General features: G+C 39.0%; 1 protein-coding gene across 1 annotated transcript; it reads left to right on the top strand.

Moving 5' to 3' along the window:
* The first annotated feature begins 750 nt into the window (after positions 1–750).
* On the top strand, positions 751–23,248 carry IL18 (interleukin 18). The gene is made up of 6 exons (XM_055306138.1): positions 751–910; positions 11,235–11,321; positions 12,349–12,360; positions 15,654–15,788; positions 16,921–17,054; positions 21,640–23,248. Exons 1-6 carry the CDS (start codon positions 790–792, stop codon positions 21,859–21,861), a joined length of 711 nt encoding a protein of 236 aa, XP_055162113.1. The 5' UTR covers positions 751–789; the 3' UTR covers positions 21,862–23,248.
* The last annotated feature ends 4,314 nt before the right edge of the window (positions 23,249–27,562 follow it).

Raw genomic sequence — 27,562 nt, 5'->3', positions numbered from 1 at the left:
TATTTATTCATGTGAGATAGAGAGAGAGGCAGAGACACAGGCAGAGGAAGAAGCAGGCTCCATGTAGGAAGCCCAATGTGGAACTCAATCTGGGGACTCTGGGATCATGCCCTGAGCCAAAGGCAGGCGCTCAACCGCTGAGCCACCCAGGCGTCCCTCAAAACAGGGTTTAATATGAGAAAAGATGCTTCTAATTGGCCACGCAGGTGCTTTTCTAAAAGGGCTTAGGGGGCAGCTAGGTGGCTCAGTCTCTTGAGTGTCTGACTTTTGGTTTCAGCTCAAGTCAGGATTTCATTGGTCCAGAGATAGTCTCCCTCCACCACCACCTTGCACTCACCGCATCCCAATCAAGTCAGATTCCCCACACAGTGGGGCATCTGCTTGAGATTCTCTCCCTCTATCCCCTCCATGCTCACTCTTTCTAAAATAAATAAATCTAAAAAAAAAAAAAGGAATCTTTTAAAAAGGGGGGAGGAGTCTTGGAAGTACAGTGCTTCTGAAAGAGGCACAAGCTTTGTAAGGCCCAAAACTCCAACTTTTACAGAAGAAATTATTTCATTAAAATAGTGATTTTACATGAAAAGAAATACCCATATTCTCTAACAGTACTTCAAGTTCTTTTGCCCTAGGAAAGAGCCCACATTTGACGGCAGGTCCAAGGCGTGCCATAGCAGTCTCCTCCCTCCACCTTCTTCCTCCTTTCTCCCAATCGCTTGGTCTCCTCCCCCAGACACTTGGTCTCCTCCCCCAGATGGCTATTAGATAAGACGACAGCTGGCTCTGTTTTCGATGCTTTCTGCATTCCTGGCTGCTTCAGCTGCCACCTTTTCCCATCTACACAGCCTCAGGAAAAGAAAGAGACCTCAAACCTTCCAGATCCCTTCCTCTTATAGGAAACTATCGAGCACAGGTAAGAAATATCATTCCTCTTTGTTTGGAAATGAGTCATGGTTTAAAAGTAAGTAAGCTAGAAAAGTGTTTGAGAGCAATGTGAGTCCTGTGACACCACTAATTGATGGCCAGGCAGTAACAATGTAGGGAACATATAGCAAAGTCAAAGTGGAAGATTTTTCTCTTTTTTAACCAACAATGGAGTGTATCACTTTTGAGCAAATGTCCTCAACCTATTTGGTCTTGTGACCTCTTTCCATTCCTAAAAATTACTGAGGAGCCTGAAAAAGTTTTATTCTTCTAGGGTATTTACTGTATTACTGTCATTTACTGTGTTAGAAATTAAAACTGAGAAATTTAAAAAATAGTGACTTTTTAATTTATTTTAAAATAGCAATAAGCACATCATGGGTTAGCATAAATAATATTTTTAATATAGATAACTGTATATTTGTAAAAATCTACTCTAAAGAGTGACATTGTTTTTCATTTTTATGGATCTCTTTAATGTCTGGCTTAATAGAAGACAGCTGCATTTCTATCTGCTTCTGCGTTCAATCTATACAGTATCACACAGAATGTAGCCTCTGCTAAACTGTATTGTACACCCCTGAGAAAATGAGAAGAAAAAGACAAATCATATCTTGAAATTGTGATGAAAATAGCTTTGACCTCATTAGCCCTTTGAGAATCGCTGCTTTAAAATGATAAAATAAGGGTGCCTGGGTGGTTCAGTGGGTTAAGTGTCTGCCTTCAGTTCAGGTCATGATCTCAGGGTTCTGGGATCCATCCCCCCCTCCCCCCCCCCGCTCTGGGGGGGGTCCCAGCTCAGCGGGGAGTCGGCTTCTCCCTCTGCCCCTCCTGCTCCTGCTTGTGCTCTCTCTCTCTCTCTCTCTCTCTCTCTCAAATAAATAAATGAAATCTGTTTAAAAAAAAATAAAGTGATAGGGGCAGCCCAGGTGGCTCAGGGGTTTGGTGCCGCCTTCAGCCCAGGGCAAGGCTCTGGAGACCCAGGATCGGGTCCCATGTCGGGCTCCCTGCATGGAGCCAGCCTGCTTCTCCCTCTGCCTGTGTCTCTGCCTCTCTCCCTCTGTCCCTCTGTGTGTCTCTCATGAATAAATAAATAAAATCTTTAAAAAAAATAAGTGATAAAATAAGTAAGCTTCTCTCCAAAGGGAGTCTCCACTCTGAATCTATGATTCTAAAAGCAAACAAAAAATTTTGCCCAAGATTGGTTATTTGGATAGAATCTGCATCAACACCCTTAGCTGGCCTACAGTTTTACAAAATTATAGTATTCCCCAGGAGAATTTTATTTTACAAGAAGGAAAGGGCTGAATAAAAATCTCTGTTTTGAAGTGTGACTAACAAAAATTAGGATGCCCTTAAACTCTTTTCTTTTTGCCTATGTCCAGCTACTTCAATTTTGACTATGTCAGCTAAATCATCCTCCACAATATTTTTCATAACCTGGCCTGTTCATAATATCCCTACATGAATATTGTGAATTCCTACATGAATTCTTACAGTAGTGTCAGCCTGCCTCTGTCTTTTTCATAATGCATTTGCTCGCTCAGTAATCTGCATTCCTATTGCCGGCAAGATTAAATTCACATTCTTCCGGGGGCACCTGGCTAGTTCAGTCAGAAGAACATGCAACTCTTGATCTGGGGGTCTTGAGTTTGAGCCCCACACTGGGTATAGAAGTTAACTAAGAAAAATAAATAAACTTCAGATAAATAGATGATAAATTCACATTCTTCCAGTGATTTCCAAAGCCCTCTCTAACCCCACCCTGCCTTGAGTCCACTAGAGGACAGCAGGATTGTTTCACTACAGTCTAAAATATGGTTCCTTCAGTCCACCCTCCACCACAACATTGTTTTAATGATCACATAAATGTTCTTTCACCTCCTTTTCCATTCATTCAAATCTTAAGCATTCTTTAAGGTTAAATTTGATTCTCCTTTTCACACAAGGCCATTCCAACTACATCAGTTCCATTTTTGCTTTTTCCTTTGAGTCTGTATGTACCCATTGATTACATATACATCTTTTATCGTTAACTACCTAAATTTTTATCTAGGTCTTCTTCCATCCCATTTCTGCCACACCTACATGCATATATTCATAAAAGGGCAACATTTTTAAGAACGAAATGATTTATAGAACTGAATAGTTAGGTTTTGATCTTGCTGCTATCAGGATGACTACGTACCTGATTTTAGGGAACTAGGTAATATGCTTCTTCACTTCATGACATGCCTATGCCACAGAATTGTAATTCCACAGCAAGGATAAATGTGATTGCTTTTCAAATTCAAGACACTTTTACTTTAATAGTATGTTTTTAAATTCCAATGGGTTAACAGTGCTGGCTATATAATAAATATTCAATCATTACATATTGTTTTAGATATGAGGAAGTGGTTACGAGCATATATGCCACGTACAAATGTTTCTCTCCTTGCAGCCTTACCTAGAATCTAGAATTACAGACCGCTGGGTTGGATAAGATCTGAAAAATTAACGATTCAACTTCCTCTTTGTTCAAATGAGGAAACTGAGACTCTCCAAATTAAGTCCCTCGCCCCAGGCAAGACTGCAAAGCCCACCACCTAATTTCCATCATGAGTTCTACCATTCCCTAGCCTTTGGCTGGTTTCCAAGGCTTGTATAACTAAAACTGGCTTTGTTTCAAAGAACCAATTTCCAGTGCATATTCCCCAGAGGATCGTTCCAAGGTGGTTTGTACCTTTAAAAAAAGAAAAAGTCAATAATCTGAGAATTGTAGATGAGATATTCAAAGTATCTTTATCCAATGGGAACTATAATTTTCATAGACTAGAATTAAGAAAGCAAAGGAACACGGATAAGAAAGCAAAAGAGGAAAATTGAGGAGAGGAGTGAAAGGGGGCACAACATTTGTAATCTTAGCTGTATTGAGATCTAACAGAGTGGCAAGGAAATAAAGAATTAAAAATAAACACATGAAATAAAAAAATCAATAGAGAAAAAAACAAAGAGGGAGAATATTGAAGAAGTTACTCTATTTTATAAAATATATTTCAGGGGCACCTGTGTGGTTCAGTCAGCTAAGCATCTCACTCTTCCTTTTGGCTCAGATCAGGATCTCAGGGTTGTGAGATAGAGCTCTGCATAGGGCTTCCACTTAGCAGCATGGGGTCTGCCCGGGATCTTCTCCCTCTCCCTTTCCCTCTCCTCCCTACCCCTCTCCTCAAGCATGCATGCCCTCTCTCTCTGTCTCAAATAAGTAAAATCACTTTAAAAGTAAAATAAAATATGTTTCAGATTTTCTTCATTTTCCTTCTCTTTCTCATCGGCTTTCAGATAGAGTGAAGGTTTTAAGACAAAAAAAATTCTACCAACCCCTCTACACTGTTGTCATGGCAGCACAATTTATCCTAGCAAACATTTATTCATTTAACATTTATTGAACTCCTGCTGTATACAAGCTTTCCAGGTGTTGAGGATACAAGAAAAAAAGGACAATTCATTTTAAAGAAACTCAGGGGAACCCTGGGTGGCGCAGCGGTTTAGCGCCTGCCTTTGGCCCAGGGCACGATCCTGGAGACCCGGGATCGAATCCCACGTCGGGCTCCCGGTGCATGGAGCCTGCTTCTCCCTCTGCCTGTGTCTCTGCCTCTCTCTCTCTCTGTGACTATCATGAATAAATAAAAATTAAAAAAAAAAAAAAAAGAAACTCAGATGGAAGCTGGGCAGACCTATTTGTAATCAAAATAATCTTGTAGTAAGAGCTATTTGAGAAGCATAAACCGGCATTGATGGAGGGGGTCACTGAGGAAAGAATGACTAGGTAGGAATGGAGGAGTCCAGGAGGCTTCCCTAGAGAAAATGTTTGAGCTGGGCCTTAAAGGATGAAGAATGAAAGGTTTGGCAGGCAACAAAAGCAGGGAAGTTGTGGCCTGGTAGGGGAAGTGACACTGGCAACAGTATGTAGCCTGAGGGAGTCTGGAAGCAGGAAAACCAAGTCAAAGAGTATTAAAATAGAAGATGTCGGAAGTGATGAGGGCTGGATTTAAAACAGTGCTGGTGGACAGTCCAAATGGCTTAAAATTAACAAGTCAGGAAATGACAAATGTTGAAGATGCAGAGAAAGGGGAACCCTCTTACGCCGCTGGTGGGAATGCAAGCTGGTACAGACACTCTGGAAAACAGTATGGAGGTTCCTCAAAAAGTTAAAAATAGAGCTACCCTATGATCCAGTAACTGCACTACTAAGTATTCACCCAAAGGATATAAACATAGTGATCTAATGGGGCAACTTCACCCCAATGTTTATGGCAGCAATGTCCACAATAGCCAAACTATGGAAAGAGTCCAGGTGAATTCATCAACAGAAGAATGGATAAAGATGTGTATATATGCAATGGAATATTACTCAGCCATCAAAAAATGAAATCTTACCATTTGCAATGACATGGATAGAACTAGAGGGTATATGCTAAGTGAAATAAGTCAGTCAGAAAGACAATTTTCATATGATTTCACTCATGTGGAATTTAAGAAACAAAACAGGGCAGCCAGGGTGGCTCAGTGGTTTAGCACCGCTTTCAGCCCAGGGTGTGATCCTGGAGACCCGGGATCAAGTCCCACGTCGGGCTTCCTGCATGGAACCTGCTTCTCCCTCTGCCTGTGTCTCTGCCTCTCTCTATGTCTCTCATGAATAAATAAATAAAATCTTAAAAAAAAAGAAAACAGAATCAAAGGGGAAGGGAGGGGAAAAATAAAATAAGACAAAATCAGAAAGAGAAACAAACCATAAGAGACTCTTAACACTAGAAACAAACTGAAGGTTGCTGGAAGGGGGGGTGGTAACTGGGTGATGGAATGAGCACTGGGTGTTGTATGCAACTGATGAATCACTAAATTCTACCTCTGAAACTAATAATATACTATATATTAATTAATTCAATTTAAATTAAAAAACTGGATTAATCAGTATAAAAAGTAAATAAATAAATAAAACAGTGGTGATGGCAATGGAGAAAAGATACCAAATTCTAGAGACATTTCTAATACTTTTTATTTATTTATTTATTTATTTATTTTTTTTTTTTTTAAAGATTTTATTTATTTATTCATGAGAGACACAGGGAGAGAGAGAGAGGCAGAGACACAGGCAGAGGGAGAAGCAGGCTCCATGCAGGAAGCCCGACGCGGGACTCGATCCCGGGTCTCCAGGATCACGCCCTGGGCCGAAGGCGGCGCTAAACCGCTGAGCCACAGGGGCTGCCCTTTTTTATTTATTTATGATAGTCACACAGAGAGAGAGAGAGAGAGAGGCAGAGACATAGGCAGAAGCAGGCTCCATGCACCGGGAGCCTGATGTGGGATTCGATCCCGGGTCTCCAAGATCGCACCCTGGGCCAAAGGCAGGCGCTAAACCGCTGCGCCACCCAGGGATCCCCTCTAGAGACCTTTCTGAGTTATAATTTACAGTATTTATGAAGCAGTTAAGACAAAGGAGTCGAGGACTCCCTGGTTTCCATTTGGGACAGGTTACTTGAGAATGTTTCGGAAAGTAATTCATTAGTATATCCTACAGTTGGACTGTGGGTCTGGAGTCAGAAACTGAAATTTGCAAGTTACATACTGCCCCTGCCCACCTCCCCCGCCACCTAGCTCCCCCACTCTCTCTTCGCTTTATAGCCAAACTCCCTAAAAGAATGATTTGTATTTGTTGTCTTATTTCCCTGCACCTCTAGTCCTTCCCCACCCAATTCTGCTCTAGATCTTTATCAGCGTGCCTCTGCTCCCTCCACATTCCCCATACTGTGCTAACACCAAAACTTCCTACTAACTGCCAAGTTCAACGAACAAGTTTGAGCTTGTATCTAAACTGTGAGCTCTACAGCTTTTGATCTCAAGCTTGTCTTTGAAATTCCTTTCTCCCTTGCCTTCTCTGACACTTCTCTCTGAGATTTGCAAAACTAAACTATCTTCTACTGAAGCCTGTCATTCTCTTTTTGAGTTATAACCACTCAGCAAATTGCCCAAGCCATCAACTTTGAGGTCACTTGCAGTTCCTCCTTCTTCCAATTTGATCTACAGCCAATCAGCTTAAAAATCCTGCTGTTAAATCTCCTTTCATCCCCACAGCCACTACCTTAGTTTATAGCTTCATCAAATGTTACCAGAACTGTTAACATTGCTTCTGAGGTTGTTTTCTGGGCTCTGTCCATTTTTTTTTTAAAACATAAATTTGTCTTTCTCCTACTTGAAGAAAATTAGTATTTTTTTCAGAAAAACAGTTCAAACTCTTTAGCCTACTTAAGCCAGGTCTTTATAATCTGAATCTCCTTCCAGAGTTTTGTCAAACTGAACTACATCGCAAGTTGCATTTTATATGAATTGAACTAGGCAGGATCAATTCATGAAATGTAAAAAATAAGAGCCTCACTTCATAGACATAATGAAAATATGTGAAGTCCTCCAAATTAGTTTATCTAGAATGACATAATTTCAAAGCCGGTAGGCTAAGTGAGTTGTGAACTGTTAACACTCTTGGAAAAAAAAAAAAAAAAACACGCTTGACACATTTAAATGTCTCTTATACCTGACAATGATCTACTTCCTTGTCAGTATTATGTAAACTAGGCTATTCTTTAAATATATCAGAAGTTCCTGAGACATACAGGTTTTGTATGGTATTTTTAAAATATTCACTACTCTCATAATTTTAAATATTTTTATACCTGATAGTAATGTTATTGAAGTGCCGAGGGGTATTGTTACTGTTGTGCTGAAAAACATCTCCAAATAAATAAGTTGGAAAAACAGGTGCAAGATTAAAGCCAAAGTACCACCATGATAGAGTGTGTGGAGAGAGCACTATGCAAAGCTTTAGTGGGTGAGAAAGTTGAAACAAAGAAAGAAAGCTAGAATACTACTTTGGTTGTTGTAGATTTATGTACTCCAAGGATAACACTTCACATACTTTTCTGTTTACTCCTGAGGAAAAGTTAATCTTTAACTATGTGAGATCATCAAGAATGCTTACCTCCTGTAAAATGGGAAGGGAGGGGCATTTCCATCAACTACAATAATAATGATGAGGCACCAAATAAGCCATGGTCTCTCAGAATTCCCTGCTTCCTGGCTTTTGCTTAGACTGTTCCCTCTTTGTGGAAAGCTTTTCCTTTGGCCTTGAAAATGCCTGTCTCTCTTACAAATCAGCACAGTTATCACTTCCTCTAAGATATCTTCTTCAACACGCCAGGCACACAGAGAGGGTCTCTTGTAAACCTAGCTCTTAAAGCATTCATTATACTATTTTGGAATTTTATGTATTTGTCTCTCATTAGACTCTGAGTAATTGGAGGGTAGGTATTGTGTTTTGTCAGCTTTCTAACGCCACGCCTGACACCTAGTGCATGCTCAGTAATTAACTGATGATTTCAAATATTGTGTAATATTATTATTTTTTAAGGTAACAGTGTCCTCTAAATCCATTCATTCATTGATTCACTACTCACTCTAGTAAACATAAGTAAATTCATACAATTCCTGCACATACTACTTAGTACTTTTTGGGTAAATTATTTTCCAAAAATACGAGTCCATTACATAACATTAAAGTGTTGGGACTAGGGGTCGCTACTGGGGTGGGTACTGGCGCAGCTGCTCTGATCCAGGGCTCACGACGTTATATAGAACTCCAAACAGCTGTAGATGAGGATCTACGGACACTAGAGCAGTCCGTTTCTAAGTTAGAACAGTCCCTCACCTCACTTTCAGAAGTAGCACTTCAAAACAGGAGAGGCTTGGATTGACTATTCCTGAAAGAGGGAGGACTGTGTGCGGCCCTGGGAGAGGAATGCTGTTTCTATGCAGACCATTCTGGAGTCATCAGAGACTCCATGGCCAAACTCAGGGAAAGGTTAAATAAAAGACAAAGGGACCGGGAGGCCCAGCAGGGCTGGTTTGAAAGCTGGTTTAATCAGTCTCCCTGGTTGACCACCCTAATCTCTACCATTCTGGGCCCTCTAGTTATCCTGCTCCTGCTGCTAACTTTCGGCCCCTGCGTCCTCAACCGGCTGCTCCAGTTCATCCGAGAAAGATTGTCTATTACCCAAGCTCTGGTATTAACTCAGCAATGTCGGGCCCTCCAAACTGAAGAAATAAATGTTCCCTAAGATTTTAAGGTTAAAATCAGCCCAAACAAGAGGAGGGAATGAAGAAACCTCCCCCCTTGTAAGTAGGGCCAGCCCTAACCCAGAGGCAGCCCATCCAGGCGCCTTCCTGAAATTTTAGCAACTAAAAGCATTCTGTTTACAATAAGAAAACCATTTCCCCCCACACCCTGATTGGAATGTCCCTGAATAGGTTCATGTTGACCCTCTGTGAATCAACCTGGATGCCATGCGACTCCCGCGGTTCTTTTGCCTTTAAAAGATCCCTGTAATTGCTAATCGGGGCTCTTTTCCTCCTCAGAGGCGGAGAGCCCGTTTGCGCAAACGTTCAATAAACCCTCTTGCTAATTGCATCTGCCTGTCTGGGGTCTGAGTCTCTGGGGCGTCCACCGGGACACGTTGGCACCCGTGAGCCAGGGTCCAACAAAAGTTTGTGAGAAGACCACCCTAGCTGTTATTTCATATGTTTGTATATTATATATCTATATAAATTTGATAACTATCCACATTTGTATGTGTATAAGGAACTGAACCTAGATAAAATTTAAATAGCCACCAATTGACAAGGGTTTTGGGTTAACCTAATTTGGATTACGTTTTTAAACTGGGTTTTAATTTCCTGCTTCCTCTACCATATATATCTGGCTTCAGCAGACTATATCAGAAAAATGTTCGAGTCAATTCTCTAACTGGAACCTTCAGCTTAAATACCCCTATATATGCCAACGACGACTGTGACCCAACCACCTCCCTTAGAGTCCCAATCGTAACTACCCTAAGGAATCCAAGGTACTGGGACGACTGGGTGGCTCAGCAGTTGAGCGTTTGCCTTCAGCTCAGGGCATGATCCTGGAGTCCCGCGGTCGAATCCCACATCAGGCTCCCTGCATAGAGCTTGCATCTCCCTCTGCCTAGGTCTCTGTTCTCTCTCTGTGCCTCTCATGAATAAATAAATAAAATCTAAAAAAAAAAAAAAAAAAAGGAATCCAAGGTACTGCTGAACTCTGGAGTAGATAGAACCTCTTAAACATTTCTGTGTCATGGACCCACAATCTGGTGCAATTTATGGATCCCTTCTCAAAATAATATCTTTACATGCATAACATTAAATACTTAGGATTATAAAGGAAATCTATTGTATCAAAATGGAGTTATCAAAAAAATTTAACCAATTTTGATATAGTATAATTATGTGCTTCTTCATTAACACATAAATTACAAAATCTGGGAGGACCAATCACTTCTGTATATTTCAAACCTTATTTCAAGAACTCAAGATACCACAATAGGAAATATGTATTTCTGTTAATGACATTACAGGTACTGCCAATAATTTGTTTGTTTCCTACACCATAATGGAAGGAACTGCTAAATTTCAGTTAGAAACTGGTATAAATAAATATGTAAATTTTTTCCCATCCAAGTTCACAAATTCCCTGCTTCATAGACAAAGGTCTGGAAGGATACATACTATATTGGAGTGGAGTGGAGTAGAGTAGGGGCACAAGAGAAGAGCAAAGAAAAGTTTTAACATTTTCAAGGCCTATATTATTTGTTGTTGTTTTTTACAGAAATACTGTATATTTACATATTATTTGTGTAAAAGGCATAGTATAAGCCAAATTCCAGATCTAAAGCTGCTGCTGCTGCTGTGTAGAGAGAAAAAGAGCCACCAGATGACAAGCCTCACCCTCACTGCCAAGTGAAGGGATCATTTTTATCATTGTCTCACTTTAAGTATTTTGACAATGAAGTGATCCTGTTGAATCCCCATGCACGTGATCCTTTTGGTTGAAAGAGATAGAGCCAATCTGTAGTTAAATGACATGCATCTTATATTTATATTGATATTCTATTTCTCCCAAGATACTAGGACAATATTTCAGTTCAGTAGTGGGCCACTTATCCATCCTTTATAACACTGTTTTATGAAAAGGCACTTTCTAGATTCCAAATATCTGATGGTTGGCAAGAGAACATCTGAGTATGTGTATTCATAAGGCAAAGACCCAACCATTTATTAAGTGTCCAAAGTGTTCATCAGCATGCTGGGTGATACACTGACTTCTGAATTCGGGGTAGTACAAGGCAGTAAATAGTAAAAATTCTTTTTATATATATGTATCAACCACTACCTTTTCATAGACAATGCTTTGCTTTCATTAGGAATAAAGATGGCTACTAACCCAATAGAAGATGATTGCATCAACTTTGTGAAAATGAAATTTATTAATAATACACTGTACTTTAAAGGTAAGCTTATGGCAATAGGCCAAATGAGGGTTCAGAAATGTATGCAGCTAGAAAATATGTTGAGGTGAACTATTAAGTGCCTCTTTTTTGTCACCAAATTGCATTGTAATACTCTCTGTAATGACACTCTTCTCTGGAGAGAAAAAATATTGGGCCTCTAGAAATTAACCACAATATGTCCAACATCCTAGCACCTCATCCCACCATAAATCCCGGCACTTTTAACAGTAGCTAACTCAAGGTGGTTTCAGGTACACATCATGAAAATCCCACAAAATTGGGTACATTCAGGGAATATAATTTCCCAAAACAAACTGCAAATCATATAAGAAATGCCTTACATCTAGAGTTCGGTGAGTGAGTTACACCATTTTAGGTAAACATATTTGACAAAAACAGGTGCTAATGACTAATCTTCCCTGGGCAGTTGGGCTTCACTTGAAAGGCTGACTTCATTTGAAAGCTTCAAAGAAAATCCCCAGGTGACTTTTCCATTGAAATAATAAACCTGGGGCACCTGGGTGGCTCAGTCGGTTAAGCATCCACCTTCAGCCCAGGTCATGATCCCAGGGTCCTGGGATCCAGCCTGCATCAGGTTCACTGTTCCACTGGGGAGCCTGCTTCTCCCTCTCCCTCTCCTCTGTCTGCTGCTCCCCGTGCTTGTGCTCTCTCTCTCTCTCGTGTCAAATATACAAATAAAATATTTTTAAAAAGAAACAATGAACTTAAGAGCAAATCTCTCATTTTATAAAATTTCATTTTAACTGAAAATTTAAATTTATAAACCCTGAATATAGGTTTTATATCTAATTTACCTGGGAACACAATAAGTCTAATGAGCTTCATTTTATGGGACCTTTAAGGTGATTATATAATATTTCTGATGGAGTTCCACAAAGGCCATCACTGGTAAGATAGTGGTTAAATTTTGGGGAGTGACAGGAAAGCAATGAAATGATAGGGTAAAAAATATTCTGAATTGAAATATAGAACTTAACGTATTTTGTTTCTCTTTTTTCTCCTTTAGCGGAAAGTGATGGTAAAGTATAAATTTATTTCTCTTTCTTTGTAAAATAAGTAACTACTTGAGTAAGTGTCTGTCAGACACACTCATATCACCACTCTCAGCTGAGAGAAACTGGTACCAGTATATTTGAGAAGCGAATCTTCCCTCAAAGGAATATGGACCCCAAAGAACAGCCTTGGAATAAAGATGACCCTAAGGGATACAAAAGGAACCTCTAGCAAAATATGTTTCTCTCTATACCTTAGGAAATTCTCTAGCCCTTAGAATCTACAAAGTAGTCATTGCCTGTTATACAGATCCTGAGATTAGCAGGAAATCATTGATTCTCTGGAGGAAAAAGGGATTGAAGCATGAGAGTTGTCCAAAATCAAGAAAATCTTCCTTCTTCAACCCTCTCTCTCAGAAATGCTTTGGGAAAAAGCCTGGGAGGTGCCCAGGAGCCAGAGATTTCTGGAAATAGAGGAGCTGGGGAAGGGTGGAGCAGGCAGAATTATGAGGCTAAGTCACTGAGTCTTATTAAGATGTGAATGCACCCAGGCCTTGTCCTTCTGGTATTTAGGTAAGATCATACCCATGTCTGGCCGGTGACCCTCTAACAGACCCCCAGGTTATTAAAGTCCACAGTATAGTTTCTCATACTTTTCCTTAAAAATAGCACTTTTCCCATTCTTAAAGTAATCCTACTGAACTGGAAATAGAAGATGGCAATTTATTTGAAAAAAAAAAATACTACTTTTTCATGTTTATTTTTCCCCCAGCTTTACTGAGATATAATTGGCATATAACCCCTCATGTTTCTTAAAGATTGCCCTACTCTCCACTTATTTAATTCAATAAATATTGATACCTATATCCCAGGCACTATGTTAAGCAGTAGGATACAATGGTGAGCAAAACATGGTTCCCGCAGAAAGTAGCAAGCACATCAGGAAGGCAATTGGAATACGATATGTTAAGTGTTACAAAGGCACAAAAGGAGCACATAAAACGGGCACCTAATTCAGTCCAGTAGATTCTGGGAGGGCACTTTGAAGGAGGGACAGATTTGAAGAGTGAATAGGAGTTAGCCAAGAAGTAGTATTCTAGGTAGGGAAAAGACCACATGCAAAGGTCAAGATATGAAAGAAAGCATGGCAGCTATGAGGAATTAAAAGTAACTCAGAATGGGAGTAGGAGAATGGTGAGAGAAGAATGATAATAGGGCGCAGATAAAGAAGGTTCCCTTATTCCAAGATAGGGAATTTGGACCTTATCTTTGGGATAATAGGAGTTCATTGTGCACAGTGTACATGATCTGGTATTCAGAGTGGTTTGCCATAACAAGGAGTTCCAAAAACATAGTAACTGAATAAGATAGGAAATGCTTCTGTCAAACACAAGTCCAAGTCAGTAATTTAGGATTAGTATGGCTGGATACTGCCTGATGATGTTGGGACCTCAAGTTTCTTCTCTCTTGTTATTCCAGCATCCCTAGGTTGTTGAACACATTCACATACTCGAAAAGCATTATCACATTTCCTGGGTCCGTATCCCAGCCAGCAAGAAAGGATTCAAAATAAGGGGAAGAAAACCCCATTCCTTTTAAAGGCTCTTCTTAGAAGTCACACACATCAACTGCACTCATATTCCATCCATTAGAATTTAGTCATGTGGCCACACCAGCTGTGAGGAAATCTGGAAATTTTAATCTTTATTCTGAGTGGCTATGTGCCTCGTTAAAATTCAGAGATAATATGATCATCTCTCTGAATTTCAACTTTAATTAAAATTGAATTTTAATTCCTTCTGGCTTCAATATAAAGAACTGATGTACGGACATGGGGATACCAATTAAGAGGCTATTCTTGCAGTCCCTGTAAGAAATGATGGTGACATGAATTAAGGTAGGCACAGCAGGTACCAAGGAAGAGTTGTGGAGGGATTTTAGAAATATTTGAAAGAATCAACAGGACATGATTGGGGCTGGGGAGAGAAAGAAAAGATGATGGCTACATTTTTTTTCACATAGGCAATTTCTACCATTCAGTTAAATAGGAAACACAAGAGGAAGAATAGGGTAAAGAGGTTTGCAGAGCAAAGAGAAAGACATCAATTTAGTTTTGGATCTTGTCTGTGGGAAATCCTAGTGGAAATGTCCAGTAGACCCTTGGACATATAGTTTGGAGCTCGGGATGAAAATCTGGGCTGGTTATATAGATGTAGGAGACTTATGCATAGAAATGACATCTGAAGCTATAGGATTAAAAAGACAAATCAGAGGAAATGTATAGAGTGAGAAAGTGAAAGCCAAGGACTAAACTCTATGGAAAGGATTTAAAGGATGCAGTAAAAAAGCTGATAAAGAACAGAGTAACCAAAAAGGAAGGAGAAAAAAACAAGAGAATGCCACAGAATCCCAGGAAAGCCTTTCAAGCTGGAGTTCATAGGCACCCTGTTAGATTTTGCAGCCTTGAAAACCAAGGGCCAGAAAGTCTATCACATTTGCCAACAAGGAATTTGGTGATCTCAGCGAAAGCAGTTTAATGGAGAAATGGAGGCAGAGGCAGATTGCAATTGGTAGAAGAGTAAATGGTAAGGAAGTGATACAGACAATTCTTACCAGAAGCTTAGCTATTAAAAGGAAGAAAGAAACAAGGCCAGCTACAGACTGGATACAATTGATGGAGGAATTTTAAATCTCAAAGTGAAAAGAGCTTTATGTTTTCTGATTATAGAAATAATGTGTTTATTATAAATAATTTTAGGCACTGAAACTTAAGAACACTAGGAAAAATAGTGTTAACAGAATGTATTGACATTGTATCGGTGAATTTGTGATGGCACCAATTTGTACATTTCTATAATTGTTTGCTAGCCACACTCAGGCGGCCAGGTTTGGGGTTTTGTAGTAGGAGGACAAACAAATTCGAGATTTAAGATACTGGCAAAGGGGTAGATAAAATGATGAGCCACGAGGTCCAAGCTGCATAGGGAAGACAGGAAGAGGTTAGACAGGGAGAAAATTTAAGAGGCAGAACTCTGAAGTAGAGGAAAAGCTTAAGAAAGCTAAAGGAATGAGACATTGTGGTTAGAAAACAGAATATTTGAATATAAAACTGTAAAAGTAGAGTAGTTCTGGGTGATAACAAGAACTGGGGCGTGCTCTTGGAAGTGGGTTAAAGAAACACTGTGCAACTTTATCATAGCTGCTTCTGTACCAGATTATGATCAGTAGCTATTGAAAACTGAAAGACATATAGTATGCTTATTTGTAAATTTAGCGGGGGGAAAACGTATTTTTAAAGGATATTTAATGTGCATTGTAGAAGGCCTGGAATCAGATTACTTTGGCAAGCTTGAACCTAAACTCTCAATCATACGAAATTTGAACGACCAAGTCCTCTTCGTTAACGAGGGAAATCAACCTGTATTTGAGGATATGCCTGATTCTGACTGTACAGGTATTTTTAAAAATATATATTTGTAACATAAAAGTGATAAACTACTTCTAGCCACTCCATTTAACTACCTCTGTTTTTCTCTGATAGATCTAATCCTCAGATGAAAAGTCCTAGGAGTAGTAATAATTTCACTCATAAGAAACTTGATAGGGTATCCCACATTTTTTTAGTTGGGGTGAAAATTAGACGCAATAGACATTGCTAGAGGTCCTGCTGTGACCCTACATATAGGTTATCAATCCCTTCACTTGTTAATAGCATTAACTATATAGGATCTCTACATAGATCCTTAATACCTGCTGCTTATAGCTGAAATTGCTGGTAGCATTTTCAAAACTCAAAAATAAATACACAAGCATTTCAGGTAACTCTGTCTTACGCCAGAAACTTAGAGTGCCTTACAAAGTGAATCAGTTTGCCTCCCAAGGTTTGAATTCTAAATACCAGAGCTAAAGCAGAGTTGAAACAGTGACTGTGCACTTTTGAAAAAAACTAAATTTTTACCTTAACAGATTTTTTTAAATGTTCTACTTAGCATTTAAAGTTAAAAACAGGGGATCCCTGGGTGGCGCAGCGGTTTAGCACCTGCCTTTGGCCCAGGGTGCGATCCTGGAGACCCAGGATCGAATCCCACGTCGGGCTCCCGGTGCATGGAGCCTGCTTCTCCCTCTGCCTATGTTTCTGCCTCTCTCTCTCTCTCTGTGACTATCATAAATAAATAAAAATTAAAAAATATATATAAAAAAAAAGTTTAAAAAAAAATAAAGTTAAAAACGGGCAGCCTGGGTGGCTTCATGGAGCCTGCTCCTCCCTCTACCTGTGTCTCTGCCTCTCTCTCTCTCTCTGTCTCTCATGGATAAATAAATAAAATCTTTAAAATAAATAAATAAAGTTAAAAACAATCTTTTAGAACTCAAAGGATCTGTAAAACACTCAAAAAGTTGCATCATTTGTGTTACAATACATATTGTGAATGTGTTTTAAAGAATGTGAGGGTGCCTATTGAACTGACTGAACCTCAAAGTAATGGTAATGGGTCTATTAAGGATTATCCTTAAGCTAATTTCCATAAATACTGATTTGCAAGACTTCTTTCTAACTAGTGTTTTCCTTTATTAATGGTTTGTTTCAGATAATGCACCCCATACCATATTTATCATCTATATGTATAAAGATAGCCTCACTAGAGGTCTGGCAGTAACTATCTCTGTGAAGTATAAGACAATGTCTACTCTCTCCTGTAAGAACAAAACTATTTCCTTTCAGGTAAGACTGAGCCTTAATTTGTTTTAGTCATGTTTTTGTGCAAAATTTGAAAACCCAAATATCCTCAGTCCAACCTTTTATCTAGAACAAGAGTAGCAAGAAGCAGAGAAGCATGAAAATGGATAGTTACTAAAAATTGTCAGACTCTCTAACATTACAATAACATCATAGTTTTTCTGAGCCTGCTATAGGGGGAGAAGGGGCAGACTTGTTTCAGAACCAGAGTCTTCTGAATAATCAACCCATAGATAAAGTAATAATATAAAATACAGACATGAATTATCATGTATTAGTAAAGAATGGCATGTGACTTTACAGAATGAGTCCTAACACAGAGAATGAAGCTAACTGACCTTCTGTAAGCCCTCTACTTTGTAAATTTTGATGATAATGTAATTTATATTTTAATCCCTAATTATTTTGTTCCTGCTTCTTAGCCTAAGTCTTGGTTACATCCTTCAACTTTCAATTGATATATGTTACTTTCTTTGTGTATGTTATTTTCTTTATTTATTTATTTAGTGAATAAATACATTTTAATGTGGGGCTTGAACTCCCAACCCTGAGATCAAGATTCCAGCTGAGATCAAAAGTCAGACACTTAAACCAACTGAACGCTCTTTAATCTGTCTCAAGGTCAGATAAATTACCTCTGGCCACTGCTTATTTTTCTTTCTTCTCCATTATTTTTCTCTATTTTCTCCAGTATTATCAAATAAACAACCATTAACTAAAGCTACAGACTGACCCAGAAAACTTTCTTCCCAATAACAGCAGCCAGGGCATGCTCACAAGTTGACAGTGTTTCAAAGGTGAATCCACAACATGAAAGACTTGCTAAGTGGGGATTTGCCAATAAACAACTGATGTCAAGGTCACCCAGTTCCTACTGGAAGCTAGTTATAACTTTAGTGAACATGTCAAGGGAACATTTGGGAAGGTAGAAAGAGCCATTTTAAAATATAATCCAGGGCATCCAGATGGCACAGTGGTTGAGCATCTGCCTTCGGCTCAGGGCATGATCTTAGGGTCTTCGGATCAAGTTCCATAACCAGGAGCTTGCTTCTCCCTCTGCTTGTGTCTCTGCCTCCCTCTTGTCTAAAGAAAAAGAAAGAAGAAAGAAAGAAAGAAAGAAAGAAAGAAAGAAAGAAAGAAAGAAAGAAAGAAGAAAGAAAGAAGAAGAAAGAAAGAAAGAAAGAAAGAAAGAAAGAAGAAAGAAAGAAAGAAAGAAAGAAAGAAAAAGAAAGAAAAAAGAATCTGGGTGGCACAGTTGGTTAGGCGTCCAACTCTTGATTTCAGCTGAGGTCCTGATCTCAGGAATGTGAGATCCCACCTTACCTTCTCTCTCTCCCTCTTCCTCTCCTTCTGTCCTTCCCCACCCCACCCCAGCTCTTGTGCGCTCTCCCTTTCTCTCAAATTAATTAGTTAATTGATTAAAATATATCCTCCAAGGAAGACCAATGCAACAAATACTTCCAACTTTAGCTGTGCCCTTAGGCCATCGCCTTCCAACCAGAGTGCCACTCCCTTCTGGTGGCAGTTGGAATCTCCCATGTTGACCTGACAGGCAGGAAGCTTAGTTATCATAATGGCTTTCAAGGCCTGAGAGCTAACAAATGAGCTGAAGTGGGTTAAGCACGTTATTATTTAGCAACAAACTCAGAAGGGAAGGAGGGACTTGACTAAGCTCCAGCCTTCAGGGGTAGAGGACAACTAATTCAGTTGTGTTGGCAGATTCAGAAACGGATGAACCTAACCTGTAAGCAGTCTTGTTGAGAGAGACTGGGGAGGATGTTAAGATGGAAATAATGCTCGGCGTAGAGTAGGAACTAGGCAAATCCAGGTCTTCGAGAGCCTGAAGCTTCTATAATTTGGGCAGCCCTTTTAAAGAAAGAGAATATAAAAAATCACCAAAGTAATAAAGTTGATGGTTTATTTAGAATAAGAAAAGGCCTGGGCAGCCCGGTGGCTCAGCGGTTTAGTGCTGCCTTCAGCCCAGGGCCTGATACTGGAGACCCAGGATTGAGTCCCATGTCAGGCTACCTGCTCAAGCCTGCTTCTCCCTCTGCCTGTGTCTCTGCCTCTCTCTCTCTCTGTCTCTCATGAACAAATAAATAAAATCTTAAAAAAGAAAGAAAGAAAAGGCCTTTAGGAAGACAAGTGAGGGGCTCTGACATTTAAATTTCATTAGCTTCATAGCAAATGGAAGGACTCAGGTGATACTTAGTGGGAAGGAGGGATTTAGGAACAGTTTTATTTTATTTTATTTTTTTGAATATTTTAAATGGGTGTATCATTACTTGAACACCTTTTTTTTTTTTTTTTTTTTTTTTTTTTTTTTTTTTTGTGATACCTGGGCCGAAGGCAGGTGCTAAACCGCTGAGCCAACCAGGGATCCCTAGGACAATTTTTAATGCATGTTCTTTAATCTGTCTTCCACCCATTAATAAGGATCTTAGTCATGATTATAAATATAGACTAAATTCTAGATTGTAAAACACAACTGGCTGCCATTATGTGCTCACCTTTCTGGGTTGGTTACTAGCTATAAAGTCCTAGTGCTTCTGGTTATCCCCGATTTTCTTTGGGCAGGAACCTTCATGACACCAAGAGGGATTTGCTTCAAGAGCTTACTGTCAGTGTCTATTTTTTGTTTATACTACAGGCAGGGTCAGGGTTCTCTCAGATTTACAAGTGCACTTGGGAGAGGACCAAAATAATTAAACGTTAGATCAAGCTTCCCTTTCCCTGGGTTCAGATTCAATTCCTCCTGATGTAAAGAATACTTTAGGCCCTTGGAGCACCCGTTTCACCAGGTAGACCTTTCCAAGTTGAGGGTTCGCCAAGGTCATTGGGATTGTTTCCATGTCCACTTGTGCACCTTCTCAAAGAGGGCTCTGAATAATCAACACTAAAACCGAGGAGAGCCACTGCCCCAAGATTTCCTTGCCTTTGTTCTGAAATAGGACATCGAACTAGTTAGAGATCACCTATTCTGCTTATCCACACCTCTACCTTCAACAATAATTTTCCACACTAGATTTGAACTAAAAGGTTTACCTCTCTCTAATATTTCTAGACCTCTTGGAGTTTTAACTAGGGATGATCTATTACTTATACATTAGACTTTAGCTTAGTCCCAAATTGGCTCCCTCAGTTTGGGGTCTTTTCCTAAATTCTGGTATATTGTAGACAGGCATAGAATTATGAGCTTGGAGTGAACTTGTTTATACTGTCATCAGTTCAGGACTCTCATTTGTTGATAAAGGACAAAGGTCAGTTAGACCTATAAATTCCACTGATTGAGAAGTTTGGAGGTAGCCCCCTCCACTCAGATTCTTTCAGGTATCTTGAGAGGATGCTGGAATGCTATTTTGGGTCTGGAGTTCTTTCCATCAGTTCCTTAGGATCAGGGTAATCTTTCCTATCAAGGGTTCAAAATTAAAATCAAAATGTCTGTTGGCTCTGGGATTAACATGGAAAGAATCTCAGGTGATCCTCACATTTTCTAGCCCATCCCAAGAAGTAAATATGATGCAATAATAGGAAAAGTACAGTTGGGTGACCAGCAGGATTATAGTCTCAAATGATCTAGCTATCCTTGAGAAAACCTTATGCTGTGGCTGAAAGATATAGGAGTCAACATTTGGTTCAGGGTAGGGCCCAGCCAATGTCAGGATAAAAATTGAAATCTACTATGGAACTAGAGTGCTTGGCAGAGCAAAAGTACTGTCTCAGCCAATAAGCAAGGCTATACTGGAACCCAAGGCATTGGCCCCAGTACAAGTAGGGGATCTATTTATAGCAAGTTTCAGTCCTTGGCCCCACTGAAGGAAGAAAGAAGCTAAGATGCCACTTTCTGCCTCTCTCACATTTGGCTCACAAGAGCTAGCTTATGCCTAGGAGTGGAGTTATCAACTTGTTTAGCTGTGAATGGTTGAAGAAGACAAGAACTAACAGCACAAACAGCTGGTCTGTGCTGGAACTCTACTTCGTCTTGACCAGATATGGACTCCACTCAGGGAAGAGGAAAAAAGAAACTACAAGCCTAAACCTGAATGTGCATTCAATGGTGGGAAAAGCAAGAGTAAACAGGAAGAATAGATTTGGAATTAAGAGGGAGAAGACCCTCTGCCTGTGTCTCTGCCTCTCTCTCTCTCTGTGTGACTATCATAAATTTAAAAATAAATAAATAAATAAGGGGATCCCTGGGTGGCGCAGTGGTTTAGCGCCTGCCTTTGGCCCAGGGCGCGATCCTAGAGACCCGGGATCGAATATCACGTCGGGCTCTCGGTGCATGGAGCCTGCTTCTCCCTTTGCCTATGTCTCTGCCTCTCTCTCTCTCTCTCACTGTGTGCCTATCATAAATAAAATTTAAAATAAATAAATAAATAGATAAATAGATAAATAAGAGGGAGGGGAGATCAGTAATGTTACATTGAAAGGTTTGTTTTTTCTTAACTCATGAGAATAAAAACTTCTTTAGTTCTGTGTAGTGATAAACTTCAAAATAAACCACATGTATTCAAACTGTTCATGCCCTTAAAAAATTGAACCATGTTTTTTTTTTTTTTCCCCTCTGTAGAAAATGAGTCCTCCGGATAGTATCAATGATGAAGGAAATGACATCATATTCTTTCAGAGAAGTGTTCCAGGCCATGATGATAAGATACAATTTGAGTCTTCGTTGTACAAAGGACACTTTCTAGCTTGTAAAAAAGAGAACGATCTTTTCAAACTCATTTTGAAAGAAAAGGATGAAAATGGGGATAAATCCATAATGTTCACTGTTCAAAACAAGAGCTAGATATGAAAATTGCAGTTTGAATTTTCTGAGTTTTTGTCTTTCAGAAAGGTCATAAGAGACTTTGATCCTTTAATTGTAGTAATGAAATAAAATTAATTATAGTTTCAAAATATACCACTAAGAAATGAATAAGGGGCACCTGGGTGGCTCGGGCAGTTGAGCACCCGACTCTTAATTTCGGCTCAGGTCATGATCTCACAGTTGTGGGATCAAGCCCCACGTTGGGCTCTACACTCAGCATGGGAGGTAACCTCTCTCCCTCTGCATCTGCCCCTCCCTCCACTCACACACACAGGCTCTCTCTTAAAATAAATAATTAAAATATTAAAAGAAAAAAGAAATGAATAGGCAGGTATCACAAAATTGAAATTAGTCCTTATCCAGGTGAATAAAATATTTGTTTAACATTAGAAGAATGTATAGTTTCAAAACACATTCTACATTGTTAATTGCAACATAGATTATATTTGTGAAGTGCTTTCAATCTTTTGGGTTACTAGTCCTAATGACAAAAGATACTGATAACTGAACTTTCTAATTTTTAAAAAATATCATTAAAAACAAGATTTTGTAAAGACTACTTCACTTGACTAATTTCTGCATTTCTTCCAAAGTCAGATTGATCCTGAATCCAGCAACATATACAAAGGATTATATACTCTGATCAAGTGGCATTCAAACCAGCAATGTAAAGATAGTTTAATTTTATAAGATAAATTAACATAATATACTATATTAATAAAATAAAAGATAAAAACCACACAATAATTTCAATAGATATAGAAAAAGCATTAGCCAAAATCCAATTCATAATAAAAATTCTCAATAAACTTGAAAAAGAAGAGAACTTCTAAAATGTAGTAAAGGGCATCTATGAAAAACCTACAGCTAATATATTTTTTTTAATTTACGTTTTAATTCCAATAAACATACAGTGTTATATTAGTTTCAGGTATGTAATACAGTGACTCATAATTCTATTACTGAATGCTCTCATGATATGTATATTCTTATCCTCATCGCCTATTTCACCCATCCCCCTACTCACCTCCCTTTGGTAACCACCAGTTCTCAGTATTTAAAAGTCTGAGGTTTTTGTGTCTTTTTTCTTTGTTCATTTGTTTTGTTTCTTAAATCCCACATATGAGTGAAATCATATGATATTTGTATTTGACTGACTTATTTCACTTAGCATTATACCCTCTAGATACATCCATGTTGCAAACGACAAGATTTCTTTTTATTCTTTTTATGCCTGTGTAAAAATCCATTTTGTATATATACTACATCTTCTTTATCCATTCATGTATCACTAGACACTTAGGTTGCTTCTATGTTTTGGATATTGTAAAGAATACTACAATAAACATAGGGGGGCATATCTCTTTTTGTATTAGTGCTAACATCATACTTAATGCCGAAAAAATAATGCAAGAATGTCAGCTCTTGCAACTTCTATTCAACATCATACTGCAGGTTCTAGCCTGTACAATCACAAGAAAAAAAAAGAAAAGGGAAAAGTAAAACTGTCCTTATTTGACATACAACATGATTCTGTATATGGAAGATCCCAAGGAATATATGCACACACATATGCACAAAATATATATGCACACATATACACACAAACCCCTATTATAATTAATAAGCAAGTTGAGCAAGGTTGCAGAATACAAGATTAATATATGAAAATAAATGAATTCTATTTCTACATATGAGAATGAACAATCTGAAAATAAAAAGAAAATTCTATTCACAGTACTAAGAAGAATAAAATACTTATGAATACATTTAGCAAAAGAAGTACAAGACTTGTACACTAAATTTAAAAACAACATTGAGGGAAATTAAGCTTGATTTAAATAAATGGAGAAATATTCCATGTTCAATGATTGGAACACTCAATATTGTTAATATGGCAGTTCCCTGAAATTGATTTATAGATTAAACTCAATGTCCGTCAAAATTCCAGCACATCTTTTCTGCATAAGTTGACAAGCTGAATCTAAAATGTGTATAGAAATCCAAAATACACAGAATAGCCAAAAAATTTTGAAAAAGAACAAAGTTGAAGAGCTTTTATTTCCAAATCTTAAAACTTAATATAAGCTACAGTTATCAGAACAGTTTGATACTAACATAAGGATAAACACAGATCAATAGAACAGATTTGAGAATTCAGAAATAAACCCTTATATTTATGACCAATTGATTTTTGACAAATGCAGTTTGATAGAAGAGTCTTTAGGAAATGGTGCTGGGACAATTGGATATCCACATGCAAAATGATGCATGTAGACCCTTATCTCACTCTCTATATAAAAATTAGGGCAGCCCCGGTTACGCAGCGGTTTAGCGCTGCCTGCAGCCCAAGGCGTGATCCTGGAGACCCTGGATGGAGTCCCACGTCAGGCTCTCTGCATGGGGCCTGCTTCTCCCTTTACCTGTGTCTCTGTCTCTCTCTGCCTGTGTCTCTGCTCCTCTCTCTCTCTCTCTCTCTGTCTCTATGAATAAATAAATAAAAAATCTTTAAAAAAATTCAAAATGGATCAGAGACATCAATGTAAAAGCTAAAGCTGGGGTGCCTGGCTGTCTCAGTTGATAGAGCATACAACTCTTGATCTCAGGGTCATGAATTCAAGCCCCACGTTGGGCACAGAGATTACTTAATAAATAAATAAATAAATAAATAAATAAATAAATAAAGCTATAAATCTTGGGTTTATGTCAAGACCTTGGGTTATGCAAAGACTTTTTAGACACAATCCCAGAAGCATGACCCATTAAAATAAATAAATAAATTGGACTTAATCAAAATTCAAGGGATGCCTGGGTGGCTCCGTGGTTGAGCACCTGCCTTCCGCCCAGGGAGTGATCCTGGAGTCCCAGGATCCACACTGCCCCATGTGTCCTTGGGCAGGACTCCCTGAAGAGTCTCTTCTCCCTCTCCCCTCCCCCGCTTGTGCACTCTCTCAAAAAAAAAAAAATTTTTTTTAAAGAAAGAAAAAAAAAGATGCTTAATATCATTAGTCATTAGGGAAATGCATATTAACACCACAATGAGAAACCACTTCCTGTCCACTAGGATGGCTACCATCAACATGTCAAGTGTCAGTAAGGATGTGAAGAAACAAATTCTCATACACTGCTGATGGGAATACAAATAGTACAGCCACTTTGAAAAACAGTTTTGCAGTTTCTTTAAAAGATAAATATAGAAATTCCATTTCTGGGGCACCTGGGTGGCTCAGGGTCTGAGTGTCTGCCTTTGGCTCAAGTCGTGATCCCCAGGTCCTGGGGATCACATCCTGCATCAGGCTCCTTGAGGGGAGCCTGCATCTCCTTCTGCCTATGTCTGCCTCTCTCTCTGTCTTTCAAAAGTAAATAAAATCTCTCGGGGCAGCCCGGGTGGCTCAGCGGTTTAGCGCCCCCTCCAGCCCAGGGTGTGATCCTGGAGACCCTGGATCAAATCCCGCATCATGCTCCCTGCATGGAGCCTGCTTCTCCTTCTGCCTGTGTCTCTGCCTCTCTCTCTCTCTCCTCTCTGTGTTTCTCATGGATAAATAAATAAAATCTTTTTTTAAAAAATTCCATTCCTACATATCTACACTAGAAAAAAACATGTTCACACAAAGATGTGTACATTAACATTCACAGCACCATTATTCATAATAGTCATAAAAGTGAGAAAAGCCCAAATGTCCATCAACTGATGAAGGAATAAACAAAATGTGGTATATCCATAATGGAATACCAACACTAATAAAAAGTAAAATATAGATACATGCTACAACATGAATGAACTTTAAAAACATTGTGCTAAATAAAAGAAGCCAAACACAAAAGATTATGATTCAATTCTCATGAAATGTCTAGGAAAGGCAAATCCAGGTGAGATATATGTGACATTCCTCAGGCACTCCTGCCTGCCCTAAAGCTACAGGAAGGAAAAACAAATGACTAACTAATAGAGATCACAGTCCAGAAAGATGTGAGCCTCCCTCAGTTTACAAATGTCTTAGTGGTTTACGAGAAAAAAAAAAAACAAAAAAACATTCTTATCAATAACCTAACTCCCAAAAGTAAAGATCCAACTGTCTTAACGTTAATACTTTGCTAGAGGGAGAAACAACCTTAACTTGGCAATGGCAAGGTCTCCAATATCTTGTAGGTCCTCTTTAGCATATGAAATTCTTTTGGACACTCCCTTTTTCCTTACCTGAAACTCCCAAGTGTATAATCAACCATTCCTCACAACCCTGGTGCAGCAGCTCTTTCTGCCCATGGGTCCTGTCCCTGTGCTTTTAATAAAACCACCTTTTTGCACCAAAGACAACTCATGAATTCTTTCTTGGTCCTCAGCTCTGGATCTCACCTACATTCAAAAACTATATCATGTTTGTCTTACAGTTAAGGGTGGAAATGGGGATTAACTGTCAACAGATATGAAGGATCTTATTAGAGGAAAACGTTCTAAAACTGGATATGGTGATGGTTGCACATGTTGAGGAGGAAAAAATTTTACTCTATCATTCAAATTTCTTCTAGCCAATCTAAGAATTAAACTGACATGAAACAGATTAACAGGAGAAAATCAAATTTCATTGTATATGTATGGGAAATCCACCCAGACATGAGATACCAAAGATAGGCAAAAATGAAGTATATAAGTCATCTGGAACTAAGGAAAGTGGTGTAGGAGTCTGGGACTTCAAAGAGAAGGAAAGCAATTCACAGAGAGATGAAACAAAATAAATATTTAGTAAGCAAATGTTTGTTGGGCCCTTCAGAAACAATGGGACATAAAGAGGAATTTTAACAAACAGACCGCTAAATTCCTCGCTGTTTACCACCCTTAGTTCATTTTATATACTATAGTTATCCATGGTGATACCTCCCTTCTTGGAACAGGTCCTCTATCTAAATTCTTCTTAGACATTTGTAAGAAAGTCAAAAAGTTTCTTTCTGAGTCTTTTGGGTCTTGATTGTTTTCAGCTTAAAGTAATCTACATGCCAAAATGATACATTTTGGGGTGGACTGCCCCCAAATGGTGGTCCCTACCCAACTTGGTAAATCTAAATCTAAAACTAAACATCATTGAATTGTATGATGAAGTTTTGGAATATAGGTGAGGTCCGGAGCTAACGACCAAGAAAGTTTCTTGAGACACTCTGGTGCAAAATGGTGGTTTTATTGGTTTTATTAAAGCATGGGGACAGGACTCATGGGCAGGAAGAGCTGCTGCCCTGGGCCTGTGAAGAGGGACTGATTATATACCTGGGAGTTGGGAGCGGTTTGGGAATAAAAGTACTCTTTAAGGAATTTTGGAAGCAAGGTTTCCAGGACCTTGAGAGGGCTAGCTATTATTGGGAATATGGTATTATTTACCATCTAATAAAACCTGAGTCATGAGACCCTTCAAATCCATATCGGTGGGCCATGTGCTTGGGGAATGATTGCCAACACGTATCTTGGGGATTTAGGGATAAAGGACATTTCTAAATAAATTTTTGAACTTTAAAGTAGACTTACAGGATCCTGGGGGTTGGGCTAAGATTGCCTTTTGCCCTTAGCAAGGAGACAGTTGAGTCGGTAGAGGAAGGTCACTCTGACTGTTTCAAGGACTTGTCAATGTGCTGCCCCAGGCTTGTGCTTTGTCCTCAGCTAGTCCTCCATTCTCCCATCAATATACTTAAATGG

Source organism: Nyctereutes procyonoides, unplaced genomic scaffold, assembly GCF_905146905.1.
Source record: "Nyctereutes procyonoides isolate TBG_1078 unplaced genomic scaffold, NYPRO_anot_genome, whole genome shotgun sequence".
Classification (NCBI taxonomy): domain Eukaryota; kingdom Metazoa; phylum Chordata; class Mammalia; order Carnivora; family Canidae; genus Nyctereutes; species Nyctereutes procyonoides.
Note: the sequence above shows the minus strand (reverse complement) of the source record. Positions and strands in the feature narration are given on the sequence as shown.

What these genes read in the sequence shown, in the direction of transcription:
- IL18 (XM_055306138.1), top strand. Translation starts at nt 790, where the DNA reads ATGCTTTCTGCATTCCTGGCTGCTTCAGCTGCCACCTTTTCCCATCTA. An exon ending in GCCTGATTCTGACTGTACAG is followed by an intron (nt 15,789 to 16,920) that starts GTATTTTTAAAA and finishes GGTTTGTTTCAG; the next exon opens with ATAATGCACCCCATACCATA. An exon ending in ACAAAACTATTTCCTTTCAG is followed by an intron (nt 17,055 to 21,639) that starts GTAAGACTGAGC and finishes TCCCCTCTGTAG; the next exon opens with AAAATGAGTCCTCCGGATAG.